We start from the raw sequence: 24,335 nt of genomic DNA, 5'->3' as shown, positions 1-24,335 counted from the left end.
AACCAATTAAATGATCTAATTTGACATGGGACGAGTTAGATTTTAACCAAATGGTACCTACTTGTATGACTCCCTCAGATGATGGGAGTTTGGTGCAGACAAAAACATGTTGGTTTGGAACTCTGTTAAAATTGAATTTGAGGAAAATTCAAAAAGTCTTGGATGCTCATGACTTAATTATCTGTGTTATGTGACCAGAGTTCAGCCAATGGCAGAAATTTGGTAATTTTGGAGCCAAAGCTATGAGGTTTCCTGTACTTGGTTTGAACTCAAGCCTTTCTTTTCAGAAGGTGTCCTGCTCAGCATGGTGCAGGAACAGTGCAAAGCCTGTCCCATGGCTGCTCTGGAAAGCCCCTGGAAGCAAGCCAGAACAGTTCTGTATGTCCTTCCCTCCTGAAGGTGTTGGTACCTGTCTGCAAACACCACTAGAGGTTGCTCTTAGATGACTTAAGTGTAACCCAGGCCAAAATCCTCCTCGGTCCTTGCTGGAAATACTCGACTCAACTCAGAACAGGGTCTTGCTGGGCTGAGTTTTGCTGCCGCAAAAGTTTATTTCTGATTCGGCGAGGGTGTGGCTTCATCTTCTGCATCTGTTATGTGTCTCTCACAAGTGGTTTTATATCTATCTCCCTGTAAACTTTGAAAAACTTTGTGCACTTCCTCATGATAAGCTGGTCTTAGCTGTTATCAGTTTCTCTGTCAAACTGTGGATTTCCACACTCAAGCCTATTTTAAACACGGGCTTACTTTGCTGTTTGCTTTCTAACGTTGGAGACTTTCCACCGCCATGGGCTGGACTTTTATTTGCCCTGTAGCTGCAGTAGCAGCTGATGAGCTTCAGTTAGAATAATCTTTTATAAGTGAAAACACCCTGGTTTTATTGAGGTGTTGGGGGGGGGAAGTTTATCTAAGATGAGCCCTCTTCAAGAAATCACATTTTTCTTAAGAGCTTGCCACATGATTTCAGTGGTAAAATTAGTGTTCTTTAGAAGTACAGATGAAGCCTTAGAGATAAGAAATGGGCTCTGTGCCTTTTCACTGAGCTAATGATTAAGTTAATGTTTGCTATGGTAACTCTTGTCTTAAAAACAACAACCTTGGTATCTTGGTTCTACCTCCACAGTGCTGTTCCTGCTTAGTGTTTGATAACACTGGGAAGGGAGGAAATATAGGCTGGGAATTGCTCTTAAAAAAAAAAAAAAAAGGTAGGGCAATGTGTTGTTGCAGTTGTGTTTCTTTTGGGAAGGGGCAGATGGGGATATTTCTTAAGTTATTCTGTCTTCTGTGAACTCTGTCTCCTCTAATTGCCTACAGACAGAAGAGGAAATTACTTCAAACTGAGAGTAGGTTCCTATTAGGAAATATTAGTTAGCTGGAAAAACTTCTTTGCTCAGAAAGGGGGTGTTGAGGCCCTGGCACAGGGTGCCCAGAGCAGCTGTGGCTGCCCCTGGATCCCTGCAGTGCCCAAGGCCAGGCTGGACAGGGCTTGGAGCAGCCCTGGATGGTGGAAGGGGTTCCTTTCGAGGTCAGGAGCTTGGAACTGGATGATTTTTAAGGTCCCTTGTCCTCAACCCTCCTTCATCCTGTGTATTTAACTCCCCATCGTCGCTCCACCATGGAGGCTGGGTTGAGGCGACCTCCCTCTGCGTCGGTTTTCAGGATGTGCATCGGTATTTGCTGCTTGGACAAAGCGATTTTGAAGTTCCCGTAAATACACAGCCGTGCTTCGAGCCGCACTCCCCACAGCAGCGTTACTGCCTGCTTACGCTACGGCTACCCGCTGCGAGGCCCCACGAACCGGAATACAACACCCCCATCGCTCTGGGCTGATCCCAGCGGCGCTCCCTTTCCTCCTGCAGAAGGCAAAGGGCGCAGTTTCTAGCAAAAATCGGGATTTTCCCGGCGGAGCGCAGCGCGGCCCGTCCCGCGCCCTCCCCCGCTCCCACCCGCCGCCTCAGCGCCCCTTCCCACAATGCCCTGCCCGGCAACAGCGTCCCACGTGACCCGCGGCCCCAACATGGCGGCTCCCAGCGGCCGCCGGCCGCAGCCCGCGGGGCCGGGCGGGGGCAGCGCGGCCGGGCCCGGGGCTCTGCGGGGCGCCGAGGAGGACGCCGAGGGTCTCTACGTGGCGGTGGAGCGATGCCCGCTCTGCAACACTACGCGCCGCCGCCTCACCTGCGCCAAGTGCGTGCAGAGCGGCGACTTCGTCTTCTTCGACGGGCGCGACTCCGAGAGGTACCGGCGGCGCTGAGGGGAGCGGGGCGGGCTCTCCCTGCCCTGCTGCGGGTCGCTGTGCCTCGGGGCCGGGCATGGGGGCCGGGTTGTGCCCCTTCCCCGCTGTCCCGGGGCTCGGGGGGCTCAGGGTGTGGGTGGGGAAGGCTCCGGGGGCCGCCGGGCCCATCCCGGGCTGGGGGCGGACACAGCAGCACCCTCGATACGAGCCTTGAAATAATAATATTTTTAATAATAATTAAGGAGTCACCCCGAGTTTCACTCGGTCAGGTGCAGATGTGTCCGTATCGATGTAGCCACAGAAGCTCCAGGCAGTTCGGGGCACAGAGAGCCGTGCAGTGTTATTTCAAACGGGTTACCTCTTTTCGTCAACACTCCTTGAAATAGTATTTTTCTAAGTGGTTAAGCAAAATTAGGAAGGTGCATAAGAAAGAAAATAAACATTTTCTTGTGTGTTTACCCATAAATGTGGACAAAAAACTATCCCCTTGAGTTCCTGGTGTGCCCTGCTGCTCCCTTTGGGGCACTGGCTCTCCCTGGGTGAGCGCTGTGCCCATAAACAAATTTCCTCATGGAATGACTCAGATGCCTCCTCCAGCCCTGCTGTCCATCCCAGATTCTTCAAAAGTCCCCGGGGCCATGTCTGGAAGGGCTCTGATTCTTGGCTGGCACCGTGTTCCCGGTCCCTCGTTAGCAGCTGTTGGGAGCGATTCCCGGGGCTATTTTGGGAAGGCGGCGAGCAGCCACCACCGGTGTGTGGGGTGGCCGTGTCCTCGTCCAAAGGCTCCTTGTGTCCCCAGGAACAAGGGGACAGTGGTGCCTTTCACCCACCAACATCCACGGGAGTGGGGAAATGCTGTCAGCCAGTGTGAGTCAGCTTGCAGAGCTCAGACTTTAGTCTGTCACTAAAGTCTGTCTGTCTGTTCCCTTTTTTAATGTAGAAGAGCTGTGTTGGAGAACCACAAACTAGATTTAGCCTGTCTAAAATAGGTGGAAAACGTGTAGTTGTGTGAGACTGCTTGGGGTTTTCTGCAGAGTCTATTAAAAGGTTGGATATGGAGCTTGGAATATAAACCAAGTTTGGTTTTTTTCCTGTCTTTTGCAGCCTTAAGTTTTTGGCTAAACGTCAGGTTTAATTATAGAAATTCAATTGTAGCCTTTGTTAGAGTTGGAGCTCTGTTGTTTTGTATTAACCAAGGCTTAAGAAGTCTCTGCCCATCAGGAAAATGAAGTCATAAAGAAGCAGCTTTAGCCAAAGTACCAGAAGCAGCAGTGTAAGAGAAAACCCTCTTTATCTTCTCACATGAGACAGGATCAGCTTTTCTGTCTGACAGTTGTCACTGCATCCTCCTGAGAAGCTTTCACTGCCCCACTTGTCTGTGGCTGGAAAGGCTCCTGTATATTTACCTTGTGTTTTTTAACTGCAAGGATTAAATCTCTACTTATTTTATTTTTCCCCCCTTCTTTGCCTGGACATCACAGTTCCATCTCTGGGGGTCACTGCTGTTGTATTAACCTGGGGCCTCCCTACACACTCCATTTCCCCAGGCTTTGTTTCTCCTGCTGCTCAGAACTTTTCCATGAATTATTGCAGTAGTGCAATTCATTAGAAATGGCAAATTTATTTTAATTAATTAAAGGTACAGCACATCTGTGTGAATAACACAATGTTAACAACCTAAATATCCTCAGTGGCTGCAGGAACACTGTGTAGGGACAAAAGCTTGGGTTTTGAGGATAATGGGATTATGTTTAAACCGTGCCTGAAACAGTTTGTTTGCATTCTCTAATTAATATTTGGAATGACTGATTTAAGAGTGGAGAAGAGGTCAGTTTTCTTTGTTTGCTTTTTGTGGCTGTGTCTGAATTTCTTGTGTTGTGAGCCCAGGGAGAGGGGGAGATGTTTGAAATGGTGACCAGGCAGCAGCAGGGCAGAGCCATGCAGGGACAGGTGCAGTTCACTGGGTGCCTTTCAGCCGGTGTTTACAGCCATCGTTGTTTATTTATTTATTTTATGCCTTCTAGTAGTGCCTGGGTTAATTTTAGATCAGCCACTGCTGGAGGAGTGTCATGGCAAGGGCTTTCTTTGCTGAGTGAGAAATTCAGAATGTAGAAGTGTTTGGGGGCACTTGGGCCTCCCATTTGTCTTTTTGAAGTGTTACAGATGGGGGAAAAGGATCATTATCTTCCTGGTTAAATAGAGGGAAACCAAGCATTGCTCCTTGTATCCAACAGTGGTTTATTTTTAGAATTTTCTTGTGAATTTTCCTTATATGAAGACAAACAATTTCATGTTCTAATTATTTCAGATTTCATGGGACTATTTTGTGAGCTAAGTTTTAGAAGAGCTACAGTAAAAGTTTTTCATCTGTCTGGCAAAAATCACACCCCATATCTGTGAGGGGGAGAGACTGAGGAGCTGTTAAGATTAATTATTTAAGGAGAGCTACAATTAAGGATGAGTAGTCCAGATTCCTCCAGTAGAACAGTCACTGCCATCCTTCCTTTCATGACTAATGTGTTGTGTATTCAAAAGCCAAGCTGGCATCTAGATGTTGGTCTCAGCTCAGAGGTTCTTCTTCCTCCTGGGAGTGTCCTCCAGCCTGTTGTGTGCATAAATTCTCAGACTGTGTTTCCCAGACTGCTGAGTTGCTTTGCTTTGTGTATCTGCAGATGGCAAAAGCCAAAGACAATGTAATTGTGATGTCTGAGCCTGGCTAATTTCTCCAAGCTTTGGGTTCTGGTTAGGAATAGTGATTTTTTTTCAGCAGGGGAGTTATAGTGAATATAGTACCCTCAGCTCCTTCAGCATTAATCAACTCCCTGTTGATTAGGAAGCCCCTCTTTCTGGTTGCTTCTCTCTAATCATGAACATGTGGAAATCAGCCAGGCAACCACAGAAAATCTCACCTCAATGTGATAAGACTTGAGGAAAGAGAAACATTTCATGGGTAATTCAAGATGTTCTCTCCTCTCAGTTTACATTTTATGGGAGTTCCTATAATAATTCATCCCAAGTTTTGTTTCCTTGCCAAATTGAAAGGCTAAAGATATATAAAGAAGAAGGAGTTGCAGAATGCAGTGCAATTGGAATCAGAGCTATATAAAGCAGTGGAAATGTTTGGTTAGGAGGAAGCTGCTGGAGGATTTGGTAGGAGCTGTTTGACATCGCGTGGTGAGCTGGAGTTTTACAGACTTCCACAAATATTTCTGTCTTCCCCCCACAGCCAGAACTTCATTTATTCCTTTGTTCTTTGACAGATCATTCAGCTTTTTGCTGATGTGATGGACAGGAATTGGGTGATTCTGTTCAGTCAGGGTCTGTGCCCATGAGTCCAGCTCAGAAACCAAGAATTGCCAGATTACCCCAGCGCTCTCCCTGGGTGGCAGCTGAGCTCTGTGTTTGTGGGCCAGGGGATTTTTGGTGGCAGCCAAAGGTCGGGTGCAGTAGGTGAGCTCTGCTCTGTGGTAAACAGGAGGCTCATGCAGAGCCTTTTGTCATTTCCAGGGTGACTCCTGGGGTGAGGACACTCAGGAAGAGGGGACGAGCTGGGCTCCAGTTGCACCACATTCCTCCAGCTCACGTGTGGCCTCTGGCTTTTGTGCCAAGCACCTGCATTTGGTTTTGGTTTATTTTGGAAGGAAAACAGATTCTTTTGCTTGACTACAAAAGCAGCAGCCAGTGGTTTTGTTGTTCTAATGCTAATGTCATGTGGGAGGGTGGTTACACACGCTCTTGAATCCAAAGGTAGTCACCAAGCTTTCAGATTTCAGCACTTGAAGGAAAAAAGTGAAGCATTTTGAAGTTTTACCTGAAATCAAATCCATAGAGTAACAGAGAGGGAAATCCAAGATGTCATCCTGTCAAGGCTTAGTGTACTGTTCTTTCTAAATGAAGCATAAATGTCCATGAAATGAAGGTAAAATCATAAAATCACATGGTTTGGCTTGGAAGGGACCTTAAGGACCATCTATTTCCAACCCCTGTTATGGGCAGGGCCACCTTCATGCCCCATCCTGCCTGGCCTTGAACACTTCCAGGGATGGAGCATTTACAAATATCTCAGCTCTGGTAGGATCATCATCAATTCTATGTGTTGCAGAGAAAAATAGAATGAATTGTGGAGCAATAAGGGGGGCAGAACGTGGCTTTTCTGTATACTCAAAGGATGAAAACACAGGATGATGACTCCTGCAAAAATTCCTTTCTGATCAGTTCCCATATCTTAGAGTCCAGTGAAGCAGAGCTGAAGCAGACATTTGGGTCATGGGCTATGTGAGATATATAGTACTATTAATTTCTCCAGTAACTGAAGGTTTTAAAGTACTCCATGTTTTTTGTAACATACAAAATACTGATCTTGCTAAGCTATAAATCTAGAAACAGCAGTAATTTGCTATTTGTTTGATAGCTCAACACTCTGATGTTTCTCCAGCTTAGAGGCTCTGTTGCAATTCCAGTGAGACTCATGCTCTAGAATTCTGCAAGAGTTTTACACATTTAGCCATTAACTTCCCCAGATCAAGACAGATAGCTGAGGTTTGGAGAATCCCCAAGCTTCAATTTTATTATCTTTTTCAGATGACTTACAGTGCTGTAATTGTGCAAAATATCAATAAAAGAATTTAATCTCTTCCAGGTTTTCAGACAAGAAAGAAAGGCTGATGCATCTTAAAACCAAACAGAGAGAATTCCAAAAACAGTAAGTTGTATTCATTAAATTGATATAGAAGCTAAGAGATCTCATAAAAGGAAACAGTCTCTTTTAACACACTGTTGCTGCAGACAGATGAAGTCCAGATAGTCATAAAACTTTCAATCATGTTTTTTCCTCTAGTGTTTTGAAGGCCATGGAAGGGAAAGAAATTACTGATCAGCTGGTGAGTTGCTCCAAGTGTCCCATGGTTTTTAAACTCTCTGAATTCCTAGATCTCATAGTTTAAAGTTACAGTTTACCTTGAGGGCATTGTGCTGCTTTCCCAAAGAGCCTGTTGTAAGCAAAACTGAAATGGGCTCTGCCAGCAGAGTGTTCCAAGCTGTCTGAATTTTTCATCTCTCACTACATATTTGTTCAATAACTTATTTTACCAATTGACTTTGTACTAAGCACTCATTTTGTTTGTGGCATTCTTCTGTGCACAAAACACTGTATGAAATATTTAGTTGTTTGATCCATTCAAGAGCATCCTGCTACTTTTTGCACTAAAGCTGCTGGCTTTGCTGTTAATCATTAGTTCAGCATGTTTGAAGTCGTTTGTGCCCTAGAGTTGCTGAATGTTCTTTTTCAGAGATGGAAAATAATGTCTTGCAAGATGAGGATTGAGCAGCTGAAACAGACCATTTGCAAAGAAAATGATGAAATGACAAGACGTGAGTAATGCCTGTGCTTTTGTGATGTGGAAAAACTCCCCGTGCCTTAGAGTGAAAAATCAATTGAGGTGAATTTGAGCATTAGTTTTTTTTTAAAAATGGTGAATTTCCAAACAGTCCCTTCCTAAATCAACTTGAAGGCAAATCACTGAGTGGATTTTGGCCTTTTTATGCTTGGGTTTTAATTAGCAAACAGCAGACATTATTCAGCTGGATGGAGATGGTTTTGCAGCAGTGTTAAGAGCAAATGCTTAGCAGCCTGTGACTCTGGCTGTGTCCCTAGAGATGGCTTTATTCAGTGTAGTGTTTCTGATCACTTCCTCTTGATAAGGAGGAGCGAACAGCTCTGCAGCTGTCACAGATTTCCTGAAACTGCTGAATTTTAACCCACACCTGTCTGAAAATCCTAAAATCCTACTTGAGCAAGAGTCACTGAAATTAAGATGTAGGCTGCATTCTCTTCCATTCAGAGTCACTGAAATTAAGATGTAGGCTTTTCATTTTTTGAACCCCATTAGATTGTTTTACACTAAATTTGCAGGGTCATTTTCAGAAGAAAATATGCAGCTCTCCTTACAACCTACATGCAAGGGAAGTAGAGGAGGCATATTCAAAAGCATATTGATTGAATCTGGGATATTTTTATGACTTGAAATTCAAGAGGAGCCATACAGAGAGTGGAAGCAGAGGCTGAACCTGAGAAGAGTCATAAAGGATTAGCACAGGCTTGGGGTGAAAAATCGAAAAGGCTGAGGTGCAAAATTATTTTCAATTAAAAAGGAGACAGTAACAATAATAAATGGATGATAAAGAAAAGGTGAGGGAGCAGAAAAGTGTGTTAGTTAACAGGAAAGAGAGCAATAACAGTGCAGAAAGTCTGAGGCATTCATTCAGTGCTGCCTTTCCTTCATCTTCCTGCAAATAAATTGGGATCAGCTGCTTAGCCTGGTTAAATTTGACATCATGAGAGGACTGCAGGCTAAGGAAAGGAAACAGACATCTACACATTAATTTGCTTTATGGAAGCCAAGGAGCAAGCTGAGGTGGTCTGTGAAGCACTTGGGAACATGTGAGGGTGTGTGAGGAAGCTGAGAACATTACCTGCTTTCAAAGGGTGCAGCAAGGCAGAACCTCCAAGTGATGGCACAGGCATCCTGTCACAGACCTGGGGGGGCTCTGCTGGTAACTGACAGGTGAGGTGGGTAAAAATAGGCATCACTTAGTTATGGTATTCTTGTCAAATCCATGTTTTGTTATTTGTGTCATGATATTCATGTCAAATCAATCCTCATCTGGGGATCAAGAGGTGCAGTGGAGGATGAAGCAGAGGGTGCACGTAACTTGGATTTGGGCACTGCCTGAAACTTGCTCACTGTCTTGTGAGCAAACAAAATTTGCTCTGGGTGTAACCCCCCTGCAAGGTCATCACAGAAGGTTAGAAAAGCTTCATTCAGAGTGGTGGCACTGGTCAAGCTGAGGAGGTGAGACAGGTGGAGCTCAGCAGGAGCCTGTTCCTGGCCCAGTTCCTGTCAGTATTTCCCATAATAGCTCTGCAGAATAGAGGGTGGAATGGAGGAAGCCAGGCTGGGTGATGAAATGACTTCTGTGGAGACCAGGACCAAATTCAAAATCATTCAGATAAATAGACAGCATCATCTGAAAATTACAAAGTCAAGGTACACATTGTTGTAAAGAGAAACACAAACCCAGAATGGGGGATGGTGGTGAGATTTGGCAGGAAGGGATCTGGGGAATTGCAAATTAAATAAAAATTATCAATCTTGTGCTGCTCCAGAAAGGTTCAGGCCTTTTTCTGGGTTAACTAATGTAAGTGCTGTATTTAAGATGGAAGCAGTTACCCTGCTGTGCCAGGTATTGCTGTTGCTTCAGTGGAAGCCTGGTGTCCAATTGAAACAATATAAGAAAGATACAAATCTTCTGAGGAAAGTCTGAGCATTGGAAATTAAATAGAACAGCTAAGAAAATTCATGTTTAGTTTAGAGAGGAGGAAGTTGAAGAAAACAAGCTTTTCAGTGGGTAGAGGATTATTGTTATGGAGATTAGATTATGACTTTTTGTCTTTTGCCTGTGAAGAAAGGAGAAGAGGAAATCAGTGTGACTTTAAGGAATTAGTCACTCTTCTCAAAATGCTCTGCTCTGGAGGTGGCAGAGTGTTAGGACCAACCAGGGAGTTTAGTTCTCCATTTCCCCACTCTTCTGTGGAATTTATTATCTGCAACTTTTGCAACTTCTCTTGATTCACAGTGAACTTGATTAGATGTAACCTAAAAACAGAGCTGACTGTTGCCCAACTAACCTATTGTTAGCTCAGTTGCTATTGGAGAGAGACCAAAAATTCTAGCTGTGAGTAGCCAACAGATCAGGATCCAACTTGGTCACTTTTGGTCCACATTAAAAAGTGTGAAAAGGTTGTTTCTCTGCTCTTGGGTGTGGCATAGTTTAATTTTCTGAAATAAAAACCATTTCTAGAACACTGGGTTCCTGCTTTTGGAGTTGACTCTCCTGGAGACCTCAATAATTGGTGGTGCTTAAAATAATGTTTTAAAATCTGTGTGTTTGCCTTCTTTCTGTGCAGAACAGTTCAAGGAGACAGGCTTGCAAATCCCTGGCAGAGCTCTCTGGGCAGAGATCAGTATGCCTGGGCTTGCATTTATCAGGCAGTGCAGGTGTGTGGGACACAGTGGTGTCCTGAAATACTTCTGGGGACAGATTTTTAAACACCTTATAAAGCAGAGTTGCTGTGCAGAGGGCAGGACAGTTGTCTGTGTACTAGGACTGCTGAAGAGGAAATTTCAGTGCAGTGTCTCCCCTGCTCCCAAATAATTGCTGTTGGACCTGCAGGGAAGGGAGTTCACTCTGAAAAAGTAGCTTTTCAAGTCAAACATGAATGTGAAAATTGAACAGCTGGACCTTTTCTTCCTTGTCCTGTCTCCTGTTCTTTTTGCAAAGGGAGAGTTTGGGAATATGACTGCAAGTGTTAATTGATTTTCTGTTGATGTTACAGGACTGCTTAAAGGAAAGGGAATTACAGCTGACACATAGGGATTCTGGCATTGCTCAGAGAAAAGTGGATTTTTCTACTGCCCCTCTAACAGGGGTCACTTATTTATATTATAAACCTGAGGATTATTAGTTCTTATCTTCATGGAGGAGCTTTTCTCACCTCCTTTAATTTGGGACTTTGTGTCTCCTACGTACCAGATCTTCTTCCTACCAGACACACCATGGATTGCAGTAGATCAGATGACTGGAAATAATTCCTGATGTTCAGAGAGAGCAGCCTCTGTGTCTGCAGGGGCAGGCACACTTCAAACTAGGGCACAGGGAGAGTTTTGAACATGTATTTCGGGAGAGCACAAGAAATCTTTCCCTGTGCTTTTAGAAGACAGAGGTGGCTGACTCTCATTACTGCAGCCACTTATTTTATATCTGAATTAGCAGATTTTGGGGGTTGCAAAAGGCCTCTAAGATCATCAGGCCCAGCCTTGGATACTTCAGGGTGTTCTTGCAGGGTATTTTTCCAAGCCTCAGCTGCCTCACACGTGGAGTGAATCCAGGCAGTTGCAGCACTTCAGCCCATGAGCACAATTCCCATTTGTGAGTGGAAAGGGAGATAGCAAGTGTTGCCTGTGGGAACAAGGAGCCTGCACTGTTGGGATCCAAGTGCTGTGAGAGCACATCCATGAGAGAGAGAATCCCAAATAAGCCACACTAGCAGCAGCAGAGGTGCCAGGACTGGTGAATGAAGATGCTATCTGCACTTGATTTTGGCTGCAAGCAGGGCAGGGCTTTTTTGGCCAGCACGATGTAAACATGTACAGTCAGGCTATTTCTGTCAGGATGATTATCTCAGGAGTTTAATTAAACTGGGAAATCTTGGCTTTTGTGCTCCAAATCCAGAAATAGCTGGGTAAAAGATAGGGAAAGAATAATCCCAGTTGCAGTCTCTTTGGAGATCTCCAGAAGAGATTAAAAAGTTGTACCACTGAGCAGCTGGAAGAAGTTAATAGTTGAGCAGGGTTTTCTGTTTTAAGCTACCATAGATCTTGTTTTCCATAAATATTAATCAAGCTTTTCTCAAGCTTTTCCTACGAGCACTTCCCAGCTCCTTTTCCAAGGGATAACATCTGCTGCTGTTCTCACAGACACAGAGGGGCTGCTGAGGATTAAAGAGGAGAACCAGAAGCATTATCGCAGGGCTCAGAGGCACCAGGAGAAGAAGGAGAAGATCCAGAAGCACAACAGGAAGCTGGGAGACCTGGTGGAGAAAAAAACCTATGAGCTGAAAACGCAGTACGAGCACCTGGCCAACCTCCGGCGCGCGCACATCCTGGAGCTGACCTCGGTCATCTTCCCCATGGAGGAGGTGAAGACAAGCATGAGGTATGGCAGGCTGGTCTTTTTGGGATCATTTTGCTTGATTTTAGGCACCCAGAAAGGAGTTGTGTCAGTCTAAGGTAGGTGGTCTGGTTCCCTTAGGGTCTGTGGGTGGGAGGAGGAGTTGTTGTGTTCTCACCCACAGATAGAGGTCCAGGATGGAAGAATCTGAACCTGGAGGTGCTTGTATCTCCCCACTGAGAGAAATGAGCTGCATGTCCAGTGTTAAACTTCCTTAAAATATGGATTCCCTATCCCTGGAAGTGTTCAGGGCCAGGCTGGACAGGGCTTGGAGCAGCCTGTTCTAGTAGAAGGTGTCCCTGCCCATGGCAGGGGTGCAATGAGATGGTCTGTAAGGTCCCTTCCAACCCAACCCTTCCAACCCAAACCTTTCTAGGATTCTACAAAAACAGGTAATTAAAAATCCCAGAACAAATGAAAGTAGTTTTGGGACTGAGGACTTTTACAGGAGCGTTCTTGTAAAGCACACAAGCGCTTTGCCCTGGGTGAAACCTGGCTCAGTGCCTGCCAAGTGTGTGTTTGATTCCATTCCCAACCACTTCTTTCCAACCCCTCTGGGCCTTGCAGGGACCCTGCAGATGTGTCCTCAGAGAGTGACAATGCCATGACCTCCAGCACTGTGAGCAAGCTGGCAGAGGCACGGAGGACCACGTACCTGTCCGGGAGGTGGGTGTGCGACGACCACAACGGGGACACCAGCATCAGCATCACGGGGCCCTGGATCATCCTCCCCAACAACGGGGACTACTCTGCTTACTACAACTGGGTGGAGGAGAAGAAGACTACACAGGGACCTGGTAAGGGGCAAGGGCTGGTTTCAGGCAGCTGGGACACTCTGGGTGCCAGCAGAAGGCACTGAGGAGCAGTAGTCTGATCTGTTTGTTCTCAGCCTGAGCAAGAAATAAATGCCAGAATAGGGATTTTAGGAGAAGATTCCCTGCCCTGTTGGAACTGGGTGGTCTTTAAGGTCCCTTCCAACCCAAAGCATTCTGTGATTTTATGACTAGTCTGCTGAAGTCTTCTTTTGCATGAAATGCTCACTGGGATGCACAGCACGGTGAAATAGAGAAAGTTAATTATTCACAGTTTTGACACAGTTCACATGTCATCATCTTAACAGGAATTCCAAGAATTACTATTTTCTTCCAACTTCTGACAGATTTCACTGGAAATGATTGCTAGATTCAGGCTGTTCTCCATACTTAGAAATGACATATTCCAGAGTAGACTCCAGGAACATATTAACACACCCACCAAGACTTCATTTAAAACAAGGATTTCGTGTTGTTTTTATTTCTTTCAGATATGGAACATAATAACCCTGCTCATACCATCAGTGCTGCATTGTGCTATGCAACTCAGCTCGTTAACACTTTGTCTCTCATACTTGATGTAAATCTTCCCAAGAAGCTCTGCAACAGGCAAGTAAAATCACAGCAGGGGAATCAGTGACCTTAGATTAGTCTGAGGAATAAAGTCATGAATTGGAACAGCTTTTGATAACATAGGTGGCTTGTGGATTTTTGTGCTGTTTGAGGGGAGGGCTAGCAGGATTTTAGACCTCAGTTAACAGTCCCTCCCTCCTTTTTTACTTCCTGAGAGGGAGACCAGCCATCAGAGTTGAAAATAACACCTCTCTAATTGACATATTCAGCATGCTCAAATGAGAGATGAAATATGGCAGTGCACAAATGGCACTTTTCATTTCACTGGACCCCACTGTGCTTCACAAAATCCCAGCCCAATCCAGCAGCTCTTGAACAGCTCTGCTGCCTCCTGTGCTGTAGGACAAGTGCTGTAATATGGCATGGCAGCAGTGTCATTCCCAATGGCATCAAAAACCTTGGAGTAAACCCCATATGGGATGAAGAGCACTGCTGGAATTTTGTTGTCTGTGTGGAGCAGCTGGGATCTGCACAGAAGGGGCTGCAGACCTGCTCAGACTCCCAGGGGTTCCAGATGTGCTGCTGAGATTCTTTTAAGTGCTTTAAAAGAGTGGTTGTCAAACTGAGGGCACAAAAGTTGTCTAGAGTTTCAGCTTTTTTTCCCACCCTGTGGCTGGGGGGTTGGAGGAGCTGGAACCAGATGATCTGAAAGTCCCTTCCAACCCAAACCATTCTGTGATTCTCTGATTTTGGGTGTTTCTTTGTTTGGGTGTTCAGCCCTCACAGAAGGAAAAGATTGGGAACAGGAAATGATGCAAGACTTTCAAGGAGATCTGAAACAGTTTGGCTCAGGTGGATCTGAGTTCCCTACAGTTCACACCACCTGTCCTGTGGAAACTGGTGAGGCCAGGGCAAGCAGAGCTTGTTGATAAAATGCTCACAGTCCTGCTAGGTTTAAAATTAATCTCCTCAGCACTCTAGAACTGGCTGTAGACTTTGAACAAGTGCTTGCTGCGAGGATTTTTACTCCAGGATTTTTAGGAAGCCAGGGCATGGAATGCTGATGCCTCCAGTAAGTGTATTTTCACAGCATTTTGTTTTCTGTGTGTTTTTGTGTGTGTGGTGTTTAAACAGTGAATTCTGTGGAGAGAATCTCAGCAGACACAGGTTCACACGGGCAGTGAAGAAGCTGAATGCTAATATCCTTCACCTCTGCTTCTCTCAGGTAGGGGGGATGCACACTTGATATCTTTAAATAGCTTTTGAAATATCAGCTGTGCCTGCTGGTTTCCTTCAGGACCTGATCATGGGTTTGTTTTTTTTTTTCCCCATGTCAGCATGTAAATTTAGATCTGTTGCACCCCCTGCATACCCTCAGGAACCTCATGTACCTGGTCAGCCCAGACACCGAGAATTTGGGCAGGTAAGAAAAGCAAAATATGAACTCTCCTGTGGCTGAATCCCTTTGGAATTGATGCCTTTGCCTTGTTACTTGTCAGGGAGATTCTCTTCTGCTGTGCCTATAGATCAATCCTCAGCACAGAAATCAGGGTAAGGAGGAAAGACTGGACAGAAAAGGGGGCTCCTGAGTAGGGAATTAAATTTCACAGACGTGTGTTTGCTGTGCTCCTGCCTATGGCAGGCTCAGCTGGAGGCTTTGCAGCTGATGATGGACTCATTTCCCCTACACCCAGGAGCAGGAACTCCTTCCCTCCAGGGAACAGCAGCACAAATGCCAGGCAGCTTTGCCATGCTCCAAGTATGACCCTGCCCACGCCTCGCCAACATGCAAATACCTGAGAGCATCCAGAAGTACAAACCCTGAAAAGAGTCCCAGGCAAACCTTTCCCAGAATACTTCCAGTCAGTGAACTGCCTAGACCAAAGCTCACCCTTTAAATAATACTCATTTATATGTAAATTAAGATTAAAGACAACTCTTCTCTTAGCTTAGAACGTGATGAAAAGAACATCAGTTCTGGCACGCACGCACCGGGTTTAATAATTTATTTCTTTTTTTAACAAGTTAAATATAAGAAAGCAAACAACACTGATTTCCCCATTGGGATAACCCAGACACAAGTCACTTGTGCCCAAGACAGTCTGCAAATATTTGTTTGATGTGCCTGGTGTTTTATTCCCCCCTTAAACACAGTGAGGGATGTTCTGAAATCTGCTTTTCTGCTTTGTTCTCTTGTACGGATCTGGTTTTATTCAGAAACCTGCAGTGCCACTAAGAGGAGCTGCCTGTTCCCACTTCCTTGTGTTCTCTGGATATATCCCTACTGAGTCAGCCCACAGACATGGGGAGCCATATCTTTGTAAAAGATTTTGGACAAAAATCTGTGCTTGCTGCCTGAAATAGAGTGCTGGAAATAGCCAGAGGATGGAGAGCTGTGTCCTCAAAGGAAAGCAGCCGCTCTGAAGGGTGCAGGGGCTGCAGTGGGCACCTGTGCAGGTGTCCCAGAGCTCTCCATGCATCAGCTGGGTGCAGAGAGTAAAAGAAAGGGTTACAGGAGAGCTGGTAAAACACTCACCAGGCTGCTGAATGGCTTTACAGACACCACTGGGAGCAGAGAGTCTGAGCTGGTTGAAATGAGGCACATGCACTTAGCAGAGACATTAATTACCCACAGGAATGAAGGTGGGGATTCTGTTTCCTTCTGTCATCCTCTCGAGGCTGGATGAGTTTCTGGGATGGATGCTGTCATCAGGCAGGAGTTGCTGGGCTCAGGACAGGGAGAAGGGTGGGACTCAGTGGCCTTTGTTAGAGAAGAGGTCACTTGAGATGATCTAATGGTCCCTTCTGGCCTCAACCCTGATGACTCCTTCTTGTGTTGCCTTGTTAAGCAGAAGGCTTTGCCAGGAGGCAGTGCTCCCATTGCTTTCCAGATTATGAAAGAGGAGTGTTTGCCTTTAATTTCTCAGCTGGCTGCAAAGTTTGCAACAACCAGCTCTCTTTGTTTTCCTTTAGATACCTAAGCCTGTGGTTGCCTGACAATCTCCTTTATATGCTGCTGTTCTCATATGCTCATAATTTTACCAAGCTTTAATTATCTGGATTAATATTTCCCATGACAAATCACTGCTTAAGGCTCCTTCTCCCACTAAGGCTGGATAAACTCTTGCCTGTGTTGAATGGTCACTGTGTTTAATGGTGGGACTCAGTGATCTTGGGGGTCTTTTCCAACCTAAATGATTCCATGATTCCATCAAATTCCTCCTCATGTTCATGGGGCAGTTTTGTGGCTTGAAGTGACCTCTGTCAGGGACTCTGCCTGCTGTGGGGAATCCACCTTTTTCCATGGCATACAGGCAGCCCAGAGCAGTGGGATGGGGCAGATGCAATTGCCTCTCCCACCAGGCAGTGGCAGCAGGGAACTCTGAGTCACAGCGCAGCTGGGACCCTGCAGGACCCCGGGCATCCAGCCCATGGCCCTGCTCAGAGCATCTCCCTGCCCAGGAAAGGCTGAGGGAGCTGAGAGGGGCCCTCAGTCCTGTCTGTCCCTGCCTGCAGGGAGGGCTCAGAGACAGACCAGGCTCTGCTCCAGGGGCCCAGCAGTGGCACCAGAGGAACGAGCAGGAACTGATGCCCTCAAGTTGCACCTGAACGTGAGGAACGTGTGCAGTGACCAAGCCCTGAACAGACACCAGAGAGGGGGTGGAGCCTCCCTCACTGGGGACATTCCAGAGCCATCTGTGACCCATTCCAGACCCAATCCTGTGCCCTGGGATGATCCTGCTGGAGCAGGGAGATGAGACCGGATGAGCCACTGTGGTGACTTCCAGCCTGAGCCACTCTGATTCTCTGTGGTGGGGTTTGGAGTGTCTCCAGAGGAGACCCCTCAGCCTCTCTGGGCAGCCTGTTCCAGTGTCTGGCCAACCTCAGAGTGAGGAAGAGCTTGAGGTGTTGCTCAGGGCAGAGTGGGAGGTCTCACTGATGAGACTCAGAAGTTTCTCTGGTTGTGCCAGACCTGTGAGTTGCAGGGTGCAGCCTGACGGAGCTGAGCTCTCTTGGCTTGGCCAGGACTGGTGTTGGAAATTAAAGCTGCTCCACATCAAGCCAAGATTCCCACCAGTGGAGCCCTGAGTTATCACCAGTAGCTTTCTCTGCTCTGTGTTTCTCTGTCCCTGCCAGAGCAGAACTGCTCTCCCACCGTTCTGCTCCGTGGTCTGGAACCTTGTCCCTTCCTGGGCCAAGTGTTTGTGTTCCCTCCAAGGGGGTGACACCAAGCTCCCTCTGCCAGCCGATGGAGGCAGGACGCTTGATCTCTGCTGTGCCCTGGCAGAGCAGGCTGCTGTGGGGTGAGAGGGCAGAGGCACTGATGGTGTCCTCCCCCACAGGTCCGGCCCCTTCGAGATCAGCGCCGACCTGGAGGACTCCATGGAGTTCGTGGAGCCCAGCGCGGCGGGCGAGACGGACGAGAGCGGCGACGAGCACGTGAGCGACGAGGAGACGGACCTGGGCACGGACTGGGAGAACCTGCCCAGCCCCAGGTTCTGTGACATCCCCTCGCAGCAGGTGGAGATGCTGCAGAGCCAGAGCACCCAGGTGTCCCAGCCCATCGCCAGCAGCAGCGCGGGTGGGATGATCTCGTCCGCCGCCGCCTCGGTCACCTCGTGGCTCAAGGCCTACACCGGGCACCGCTAGCGGGCACAGGGGGCTGTGCCAGCAACCCCTCCCCGACTGGGCTGTAGTCAACCTTTACCTATTCAGTTAAGTAGTGCCTGGAACAAAGGAAAGGTCAGACTTCTGTTTTGTAAACCGGAGAAAACCTTTTTATTTCCCCAAGATGACTGTGACGGCCCCGTTTTGTAAATTAGCTCCGTGCTCCCGACGGATCCTGCGAGGGCACTTCGTGTCTTGGTTCTGTCTGCATCGAGGATTGGCAAAGGACCCAGCAACCTCCAGCTCTGCTTTCTGAAGAAGAAACAGATTTTGGAGTGTTTGGATCGGGATGAGCGCAGGGAAGGCTGCTCAGGGCGCGGTCAGGACAGTGGTGCAAATGCAGTTCCCACTTTCTTAACTCCTTACAGGGTTTTCCTTTGTGTGTGTGTGTGTGTTTTAAATCTGTCTTGCATAATGCAAAAATGCATATTTCTAAATTTTTTTCATTCAGGACATGAAAATTATGCATTTTTAACATGTTTTCTAATCTCTGTTGCCATATTTTTAATACAAATGATCAGCATGGACAGGAAATTCACACAGCAAATTGCTCTTGGTTTAGATTTGGTTGTGAATCTTTACCCAGTTTTGCCATAGAAAACTGGCTTGTTTCATGCTGTTTCCACTGGTAGGTGTAGAAGTTTCGTGTTGTGCTGAGGCACACAGGCTCTGTACTCTTAATACCATACACCAAAGAAACACTGGACATTCTCTTGCTAGACCCACATTGGATGCTGATACAGAATTGCATTGTTGCAATAATATCCATCGGTTACCACACCATGTTGCCATTTTTTAGCATTAGAAAAACCCCATTTCGAGCCAGTTTGGTGAAGTCACGCGCTCTCCACACTACATGTGTTTTTAACCCTATTTTATTGTATGTTCATGGTGGGGTTTGTTGTTTACTGACTGCCAAGAAGTTGGTTTGGTTCCCCTGGCACAGCTGGCTCGTGGAACCCCGGGAGGTGGGTGTTGAATGGTGACTTGGTGAGCAAGGGCTCCTCCTCTTCCTCTGCCTTGCAGGATGGGACACCCACGGGTGGTTTGCTCAGCAGAGCTTCCAACGTTTACATTTAGAGCTGGGACAGTTCCTCCACAGGGCCAGCCCAGGAGGAGCCTCCTGCCCTCCCTCCACGAGGGAGGATTCCTGCCACTGCCCCTCAGCTCGTGGGGTCACAGCTCCTAACGAGGACGTGGTGACAGAGGCCACATCCCTGCCTGATCCCAGCTCCAGGGCTGGCTTTCCCAGCCATCTCACAGGGTGTTTTGTGGTGGATTTCTCTCTCCCTCTCCAGTGCTGCCCCTGTCCCCACCCAGGAGGGGTGGGAAGCCAGGTGTGACAGTGACACCCGTGTGCCACCCACCCCTCCACGGCAGCTGCTTCTCTTTAGCCCTGAGCTGGGCATCTGTTGTCAGTAGTTTCTTCTTGTTTTTCTTTTTCTCTTATATTTTTTTTTTAAACCAAAGACCCTTAACTCCGCGCGTTGTCAGACAACGCCAGCCTCTCCTGCCGCTCCTCTGCTCCGAGAGTTGGGTTTGTTTTAGGAGAACAGCCCAGGCCCCTGGGCTGCTGCAGCTGATGGGGGCCAGTGCCCCCAGCCCCGCTGCCAGGCTGGGCTCTGGGCTCTGTTGGCTCACAGCACTTTAGCACTCACAGCTCTGAGCAACCAGCACACGCCAGTGCTGGAAACTGGGCTCACAGCCCAGCCCCTTCTGCTTCCCCGTGGATTTTGCACTGGACCCCACCATCTAAATACCTTTTTTTTGTTGTTTTGGAATAGGCATTTCAGTCCCTTTTTCATTGCTGCCTTTGTGCTTTGAGCCCCAGAAGGTCAGGCCATGACTCAGCTTCGTGCACTGTCACTGAACTTAGGGAAAGAAAATCCAACACAATAACTTTTCTAAGCCATATTCTTCCTATCCATGTTTTCCAAAATAATTTATTTGCAACCGTGTCATAGTCTGAGAGTGCACAAGGGCACCATGAGGGTGTTCAAATGTGTTGGGGTGGGGCTTTTCATGGAACCTTTTTTTTGTAACAGAACACAAGGTTGTGGTGGTTTTTTTTAAAAGTGTTTTGCACATGTGTAGCTGAGGAAGAATTGTGTGTGTCCAAACCTTGAGTGCAATCACCAGGATTCGTTTCCCAGGTTATTTGGGGGGGTGAGGGAGGGAGGGAGGGCAGGAATATCCATAATTATAAATATTTGAAGGCAGCCAGCTGAGAGTTTACAAAACTTTTTGTGTAGCATGAACACGGGAATTTCAGTTCAGGCCGGGACTTCTGGTGGTGACCAGTGAGCTGGGGTGGCCAATCTGGGCTGCCAAGGAAGAGCCTGAGGCCCAGCCCTGTGCTGAAAATCAGGTGCCTGTGCAGGGTCTCAGGTGGGACACCTGGGGTGGCTTTTTCACCTGGGGAAACTCACGGCCCCCCCCTCTCACAACTTCCGGACTTAAGATGTAACTAAACACAAATGGTTTGGTTTTTTGGTTTTTTTTTTTTTTCTTCTAAATTTTATTGTATTATTGCAATAAATCTTTAACAATAATTTTTTTTAAAGTTGTATATTTATGACTGTTACTTCTGTGTGGTTTGTTCTTCACCGTGCTGGGCAAAGTACACAAGAATTTCCAGCCTTGGAAGCATCACAGGGACCAGACCTGTTACAGTGCAATCAGTCATACAGCGGTGGAATAAGCAATACCCATTCTAAAAAAATACTCTTACATAAAATAACTGCATCTCCATGGGAGCAGGGGCTGGAGTCCTGCACAACACACACATATCCACATCCCTCTATGTACATGTAAACCTCTTGGGTGAGCCTGGCTTGGGGCTGCTGCTGTGCTGGGGATGTTTCTGCAGGTGGTGGATTCCTTCTGCATGCAAAGCTCCTCACTGCAAGCTCACTGCAGGATGCAGGAAGGTTCTTTTGAAGGATGGAGTTATTCAAGTGAAGCAGTGTCAGAGTGACAGGGATGGGAAAGGGCCCAGCAGGCTCTGCCCACAGGCCCTGGTGGTTCACAGGCTGCTGTGAACAGACAATGGAGAAGAAACAAACTCCTCCCAGTCCCTTTTTTGTGACATGGGATGGGGAGGACTGATGGCCCTGTGACTCCTGGCTGCTGGACACTCAGGAGTGGGAGCAGCAGCCAGCTGGGGCTCCTGCACACAGAGCTGGGCAGTTCATGGCCTTGGTCACAGCACAGGCAGGTCATGGCCAGGGCAAAGCCAAGTCTGGGCCTGAGCTGAGCTCCTGCAGACAATGCTCAGGACACTTCTGCTAAAGCAGGACCAGCAGCTTTTGTCCTCTGCCCACCCTGGTTTGTGGCAGGAGAGCAGCTGATAATGCCCTCAGCTGTCCCTACACCAGGACTGCCTGGAGCAGCCAGAGGCAGTGGGAAGGGGAATCAGCCCCAGGTGAGGCTTCAGCCCCATTTCCACTGTGCAAGAAGTAGGAGGTCAGCCTCAGGTTGGATCTGTCAGTGCAGGTTCGTGCAGCTGTGAAATCCTAGAATGGTTTGGGTTGGAAGAGACCTTAAAGATCACCTTGTTCCACCCCTGCCATGGACAGGGACACCTCCCACTATTCCAGGCTGCTCCAAGCCCCAGTGTCCAACCTGGCCTTGGGCACTTCCAGGGATCAGGGGCAGCCACAGCTTCTCTGGGCACCCTGTGCCAGGGCCTGCCCACCTTCACAAGGAAGAATTTCTTTTCTCAATCTCCCACCCATCCCTGCCCTCTGGCACTGGGAGCCCTTCCCTGTGTTCTGTCCCTCCATCCCTTGTCCCCAGTCCCTCTCCAGCTCTCCTGGAGCCCCTTCAGGCCCTGCCAGGGGCTCTCAGCTCTCCCTGGAGCCTTCTCCTCCCCAGGTGAGCACCCCCAGCTCTCCCAGCCTGGCTCCAGAGCAGAGGGGCTCCAGCCCTGGAGCTTTCCCACGGCCTTCCCGACAGCTCCAGGGGCTGGCACGGGGCAGACACTGCAGGACCTGGGTCCAGCACAAGGAACTGAGCTCTGCTGCAGCATCCCAGGATTTCTCCACAGGGAACAGGGCCCAGCAAAGGGAAAAGCTGCTGCAGAAACAGCCAGGATGGAGCAAGAGCCCAACCACAAGGCTCAGCCACAGGCAGCTTTTGCAGTGCTGTCCATGCCAGGAGAGCCCCAGAGCTTGATGAAAACTGGAAGCTTATGGACAATGGAAATGTTATTACAACTTCTTTGCAGGCCTATCTGGAAATTCAGTCCAGACACTCCAAATGCTCCCAGGCAGGGAAGTCAAGCACATGGTGCAGTCCTTCATCCTCAGTTCTAAACACTGAACTTTGTAAATCCAACACTGGATTTTATTTTTTTTTTAATTGCTTCTTAGCAAAAGAACCCAAAACCCTAACATTCATCAGACCTTGGCTTCTCCTGAACCATCCCTTAAGGAAACAGAAATCTGCATTTTACAATGTTACAGGAAAAAAATAAAGCCTGCAGGCAGCTCAGCATGGCAACACTCAGAACCAACCCATTTCTGGATGTAAAAGCTTGCTCTGTGAAACAATTTTTAACAGCAATGCTGTGCAGGAGGGACAGTTCCAGCAGACAATGTAATAAATGATGAATAAACCAGCCCACGCTCCCCAGCCAGCCTGGGGGGAGGGCAGGGATGGAGTAGGGGAGATAGCAAGTTGTCCTCTGGCTTTACCTGCTCCAAGAACAAAATAGCCTCATGATATTATTTTATCCTCATTTTTCCTCTTGTTCAACAAAGGTGACCAAAATCTCACACCCTGTTCCAAATAAAATGACCTCACTGGCCCCTTATCTAATTACAAAATATTTTCCTCTGCCACTCCATTCCAGCCTCGCAGGGACTTTCCTTGCTGCTGTCAGCCTCAAGTTTTCCAGAGTCTTGGGTGGGGGAGCAGGAAAGCAGCTTCTTTCTCTTTTCCCCTCATCAGAATTAAACAGAAAGCTTTTGATGCCGATGGCTTTGGCAAAACAACAGCCTGGGGGTTGCTGTGCTGCTGGTCCAGGTGCAGCTGAGGGAGCAGATGGAAGCCTGGGTGAAGCCTGAGCCCCGTTAGGGGATGAAGTCAGGGGTTAAGGAGGGATCCTGCTTTTCCTCTCCCTCTTCCCAGCCGGTTACAAGGTGGCCACACCCTTCCTTTAGATTCCTAATTTCATTCCTCCTGGTTGTCATCATGTCTGCAGTGCTGAGCAGCTCCGGGAGGGGTGGAAGACACCCGGTGGGTGGCAGGAGCAGGTGAAGGCAAAACATAAAACCAGCACATCCTTTAAACCTCCCTGAGCTCACCAAACCCACATTTCAGGCTGTCAGGGCTCCATTTTCCTTCTCCCACCGTTAAAGGAAAGAACAAAAGCCTTCAAACCCTTTTGTCCTCCTCATGCTCCAAACCAGGCGAGGCACTCCCTGTGAGCCCAGGGCAGGGGGAGGTGGCTGGCTCAGCCTGGCCCCCACAGCCAGCAGTTTTCCACACCTTGATCCAGCACCAAAGGACGGAGAACAGGATGAGCCAGGTGCAGAGCCACCCCATCCCTGCCCTTTCCAGCAGCTCCTTGGGGTTGGCAGGGCAGAGGTGAGCCCCATGGGAAGGTGGCACGGGCTCTTCTGGCACCAGGACAGAGATTTGGAATGGTGAGAGCCAGGAGTGCATCTGTGCCCTGAGAAGGGGCAGAGGAACAGCACCAGCACCAGGTGAGGGAGAGGAGGGATGTGTGGCCAGGGCAAAGGCACGGCTGCCACGCTCTGCTGGGCTCCTGGAACACGGCTGCTGCCCTGGCCAGGGTCCATTCCCAGGCTTCCAAACCATCCACCCTGTGAGGGCTGGAACAGGAGGCTGAGGTCTGGCTCACAGCACTGCAGGACAGGAAAGGATCCAGGGAAACTCTGCCACGGATGCCACACTCTGTGCTCCCGTTCCGAGTGTGAGGAATCGCCGTTCATCCCACACAAACTTCTGCAGCTCCCCTGGAAAGCACCAACCCACGGCCCTGGGAGAGGCCAGGGCTGCAGCAGAGCAGGCAAAGCACTGCAAGGAGTCTTCTTGCAAGGAAAAAATTCCATACAGAGCAGATAGGAAAGCTTCCAGCAGCACATCACAGAGCCAAGGCAACTCCACACTCATCCTGCTGGACCCACACTCTGTCCTCGAGCATCCAGGGAACAGGGCAGGTGCCCACACAAGAGCCAAGGAGCAGGAGGATCAGAAAGGGCACCTAGCACCAGAATTCCCAATGAAAGGAG

General features: G+C 48.0%; 1 protein-coding gene across 1 annotated transcript; it reads left to right on the top strand.

Annotated features, from left to right (window-relative positions):
• Nucleotides 1-2,017: 2,017 nt before the first annotated feature.
• On the top strand, nt 2,018-24,334 carry ATG14 (autophagy related 14; the record flags this gene model as incomplete). The annotated part of the gene is made up of 10 exons (XM_084207678.1): nt 2,018-2,235; nt 6,873-6,935; nt 7,071-7,113; nt 7,522-7,603; nt 11,770-12,007; nt 12,590-12,819; nt 13,326-13,443; nt 14,542-14,632; nt 14,745-14,830; nt 17,751-24,334. The coding sequence occupies 10 exons, from the start codon at nt 2,018-2,020 to the stop codon at nt 18,055-18,057; spliced, it is 1,476 nt and encodes a 491-aa protein (XP_084063804.1). The 3' UTR covers nt 18,058-24,334.
• Between the last annotated feature and the right edge of the window lies 1 nt (nt 24,335).

The sequence above is a fragment of the Fringilla coelebs genome, assembly GCF_963513975.1.
Source record: "Fringilla coelebs genome assembly, chromosome: 6".
NCBI lineage: Eukaryota > Metazoa > Chordata > Aves > Passeriformes > Fringillidae > Fringilla > Fringilla coelebs.
The sequence above is the reverse complement of the archived record's forward strand: the minus strand, read 5'-3'. Positions and strand labels throughout refer to the sequence as shown.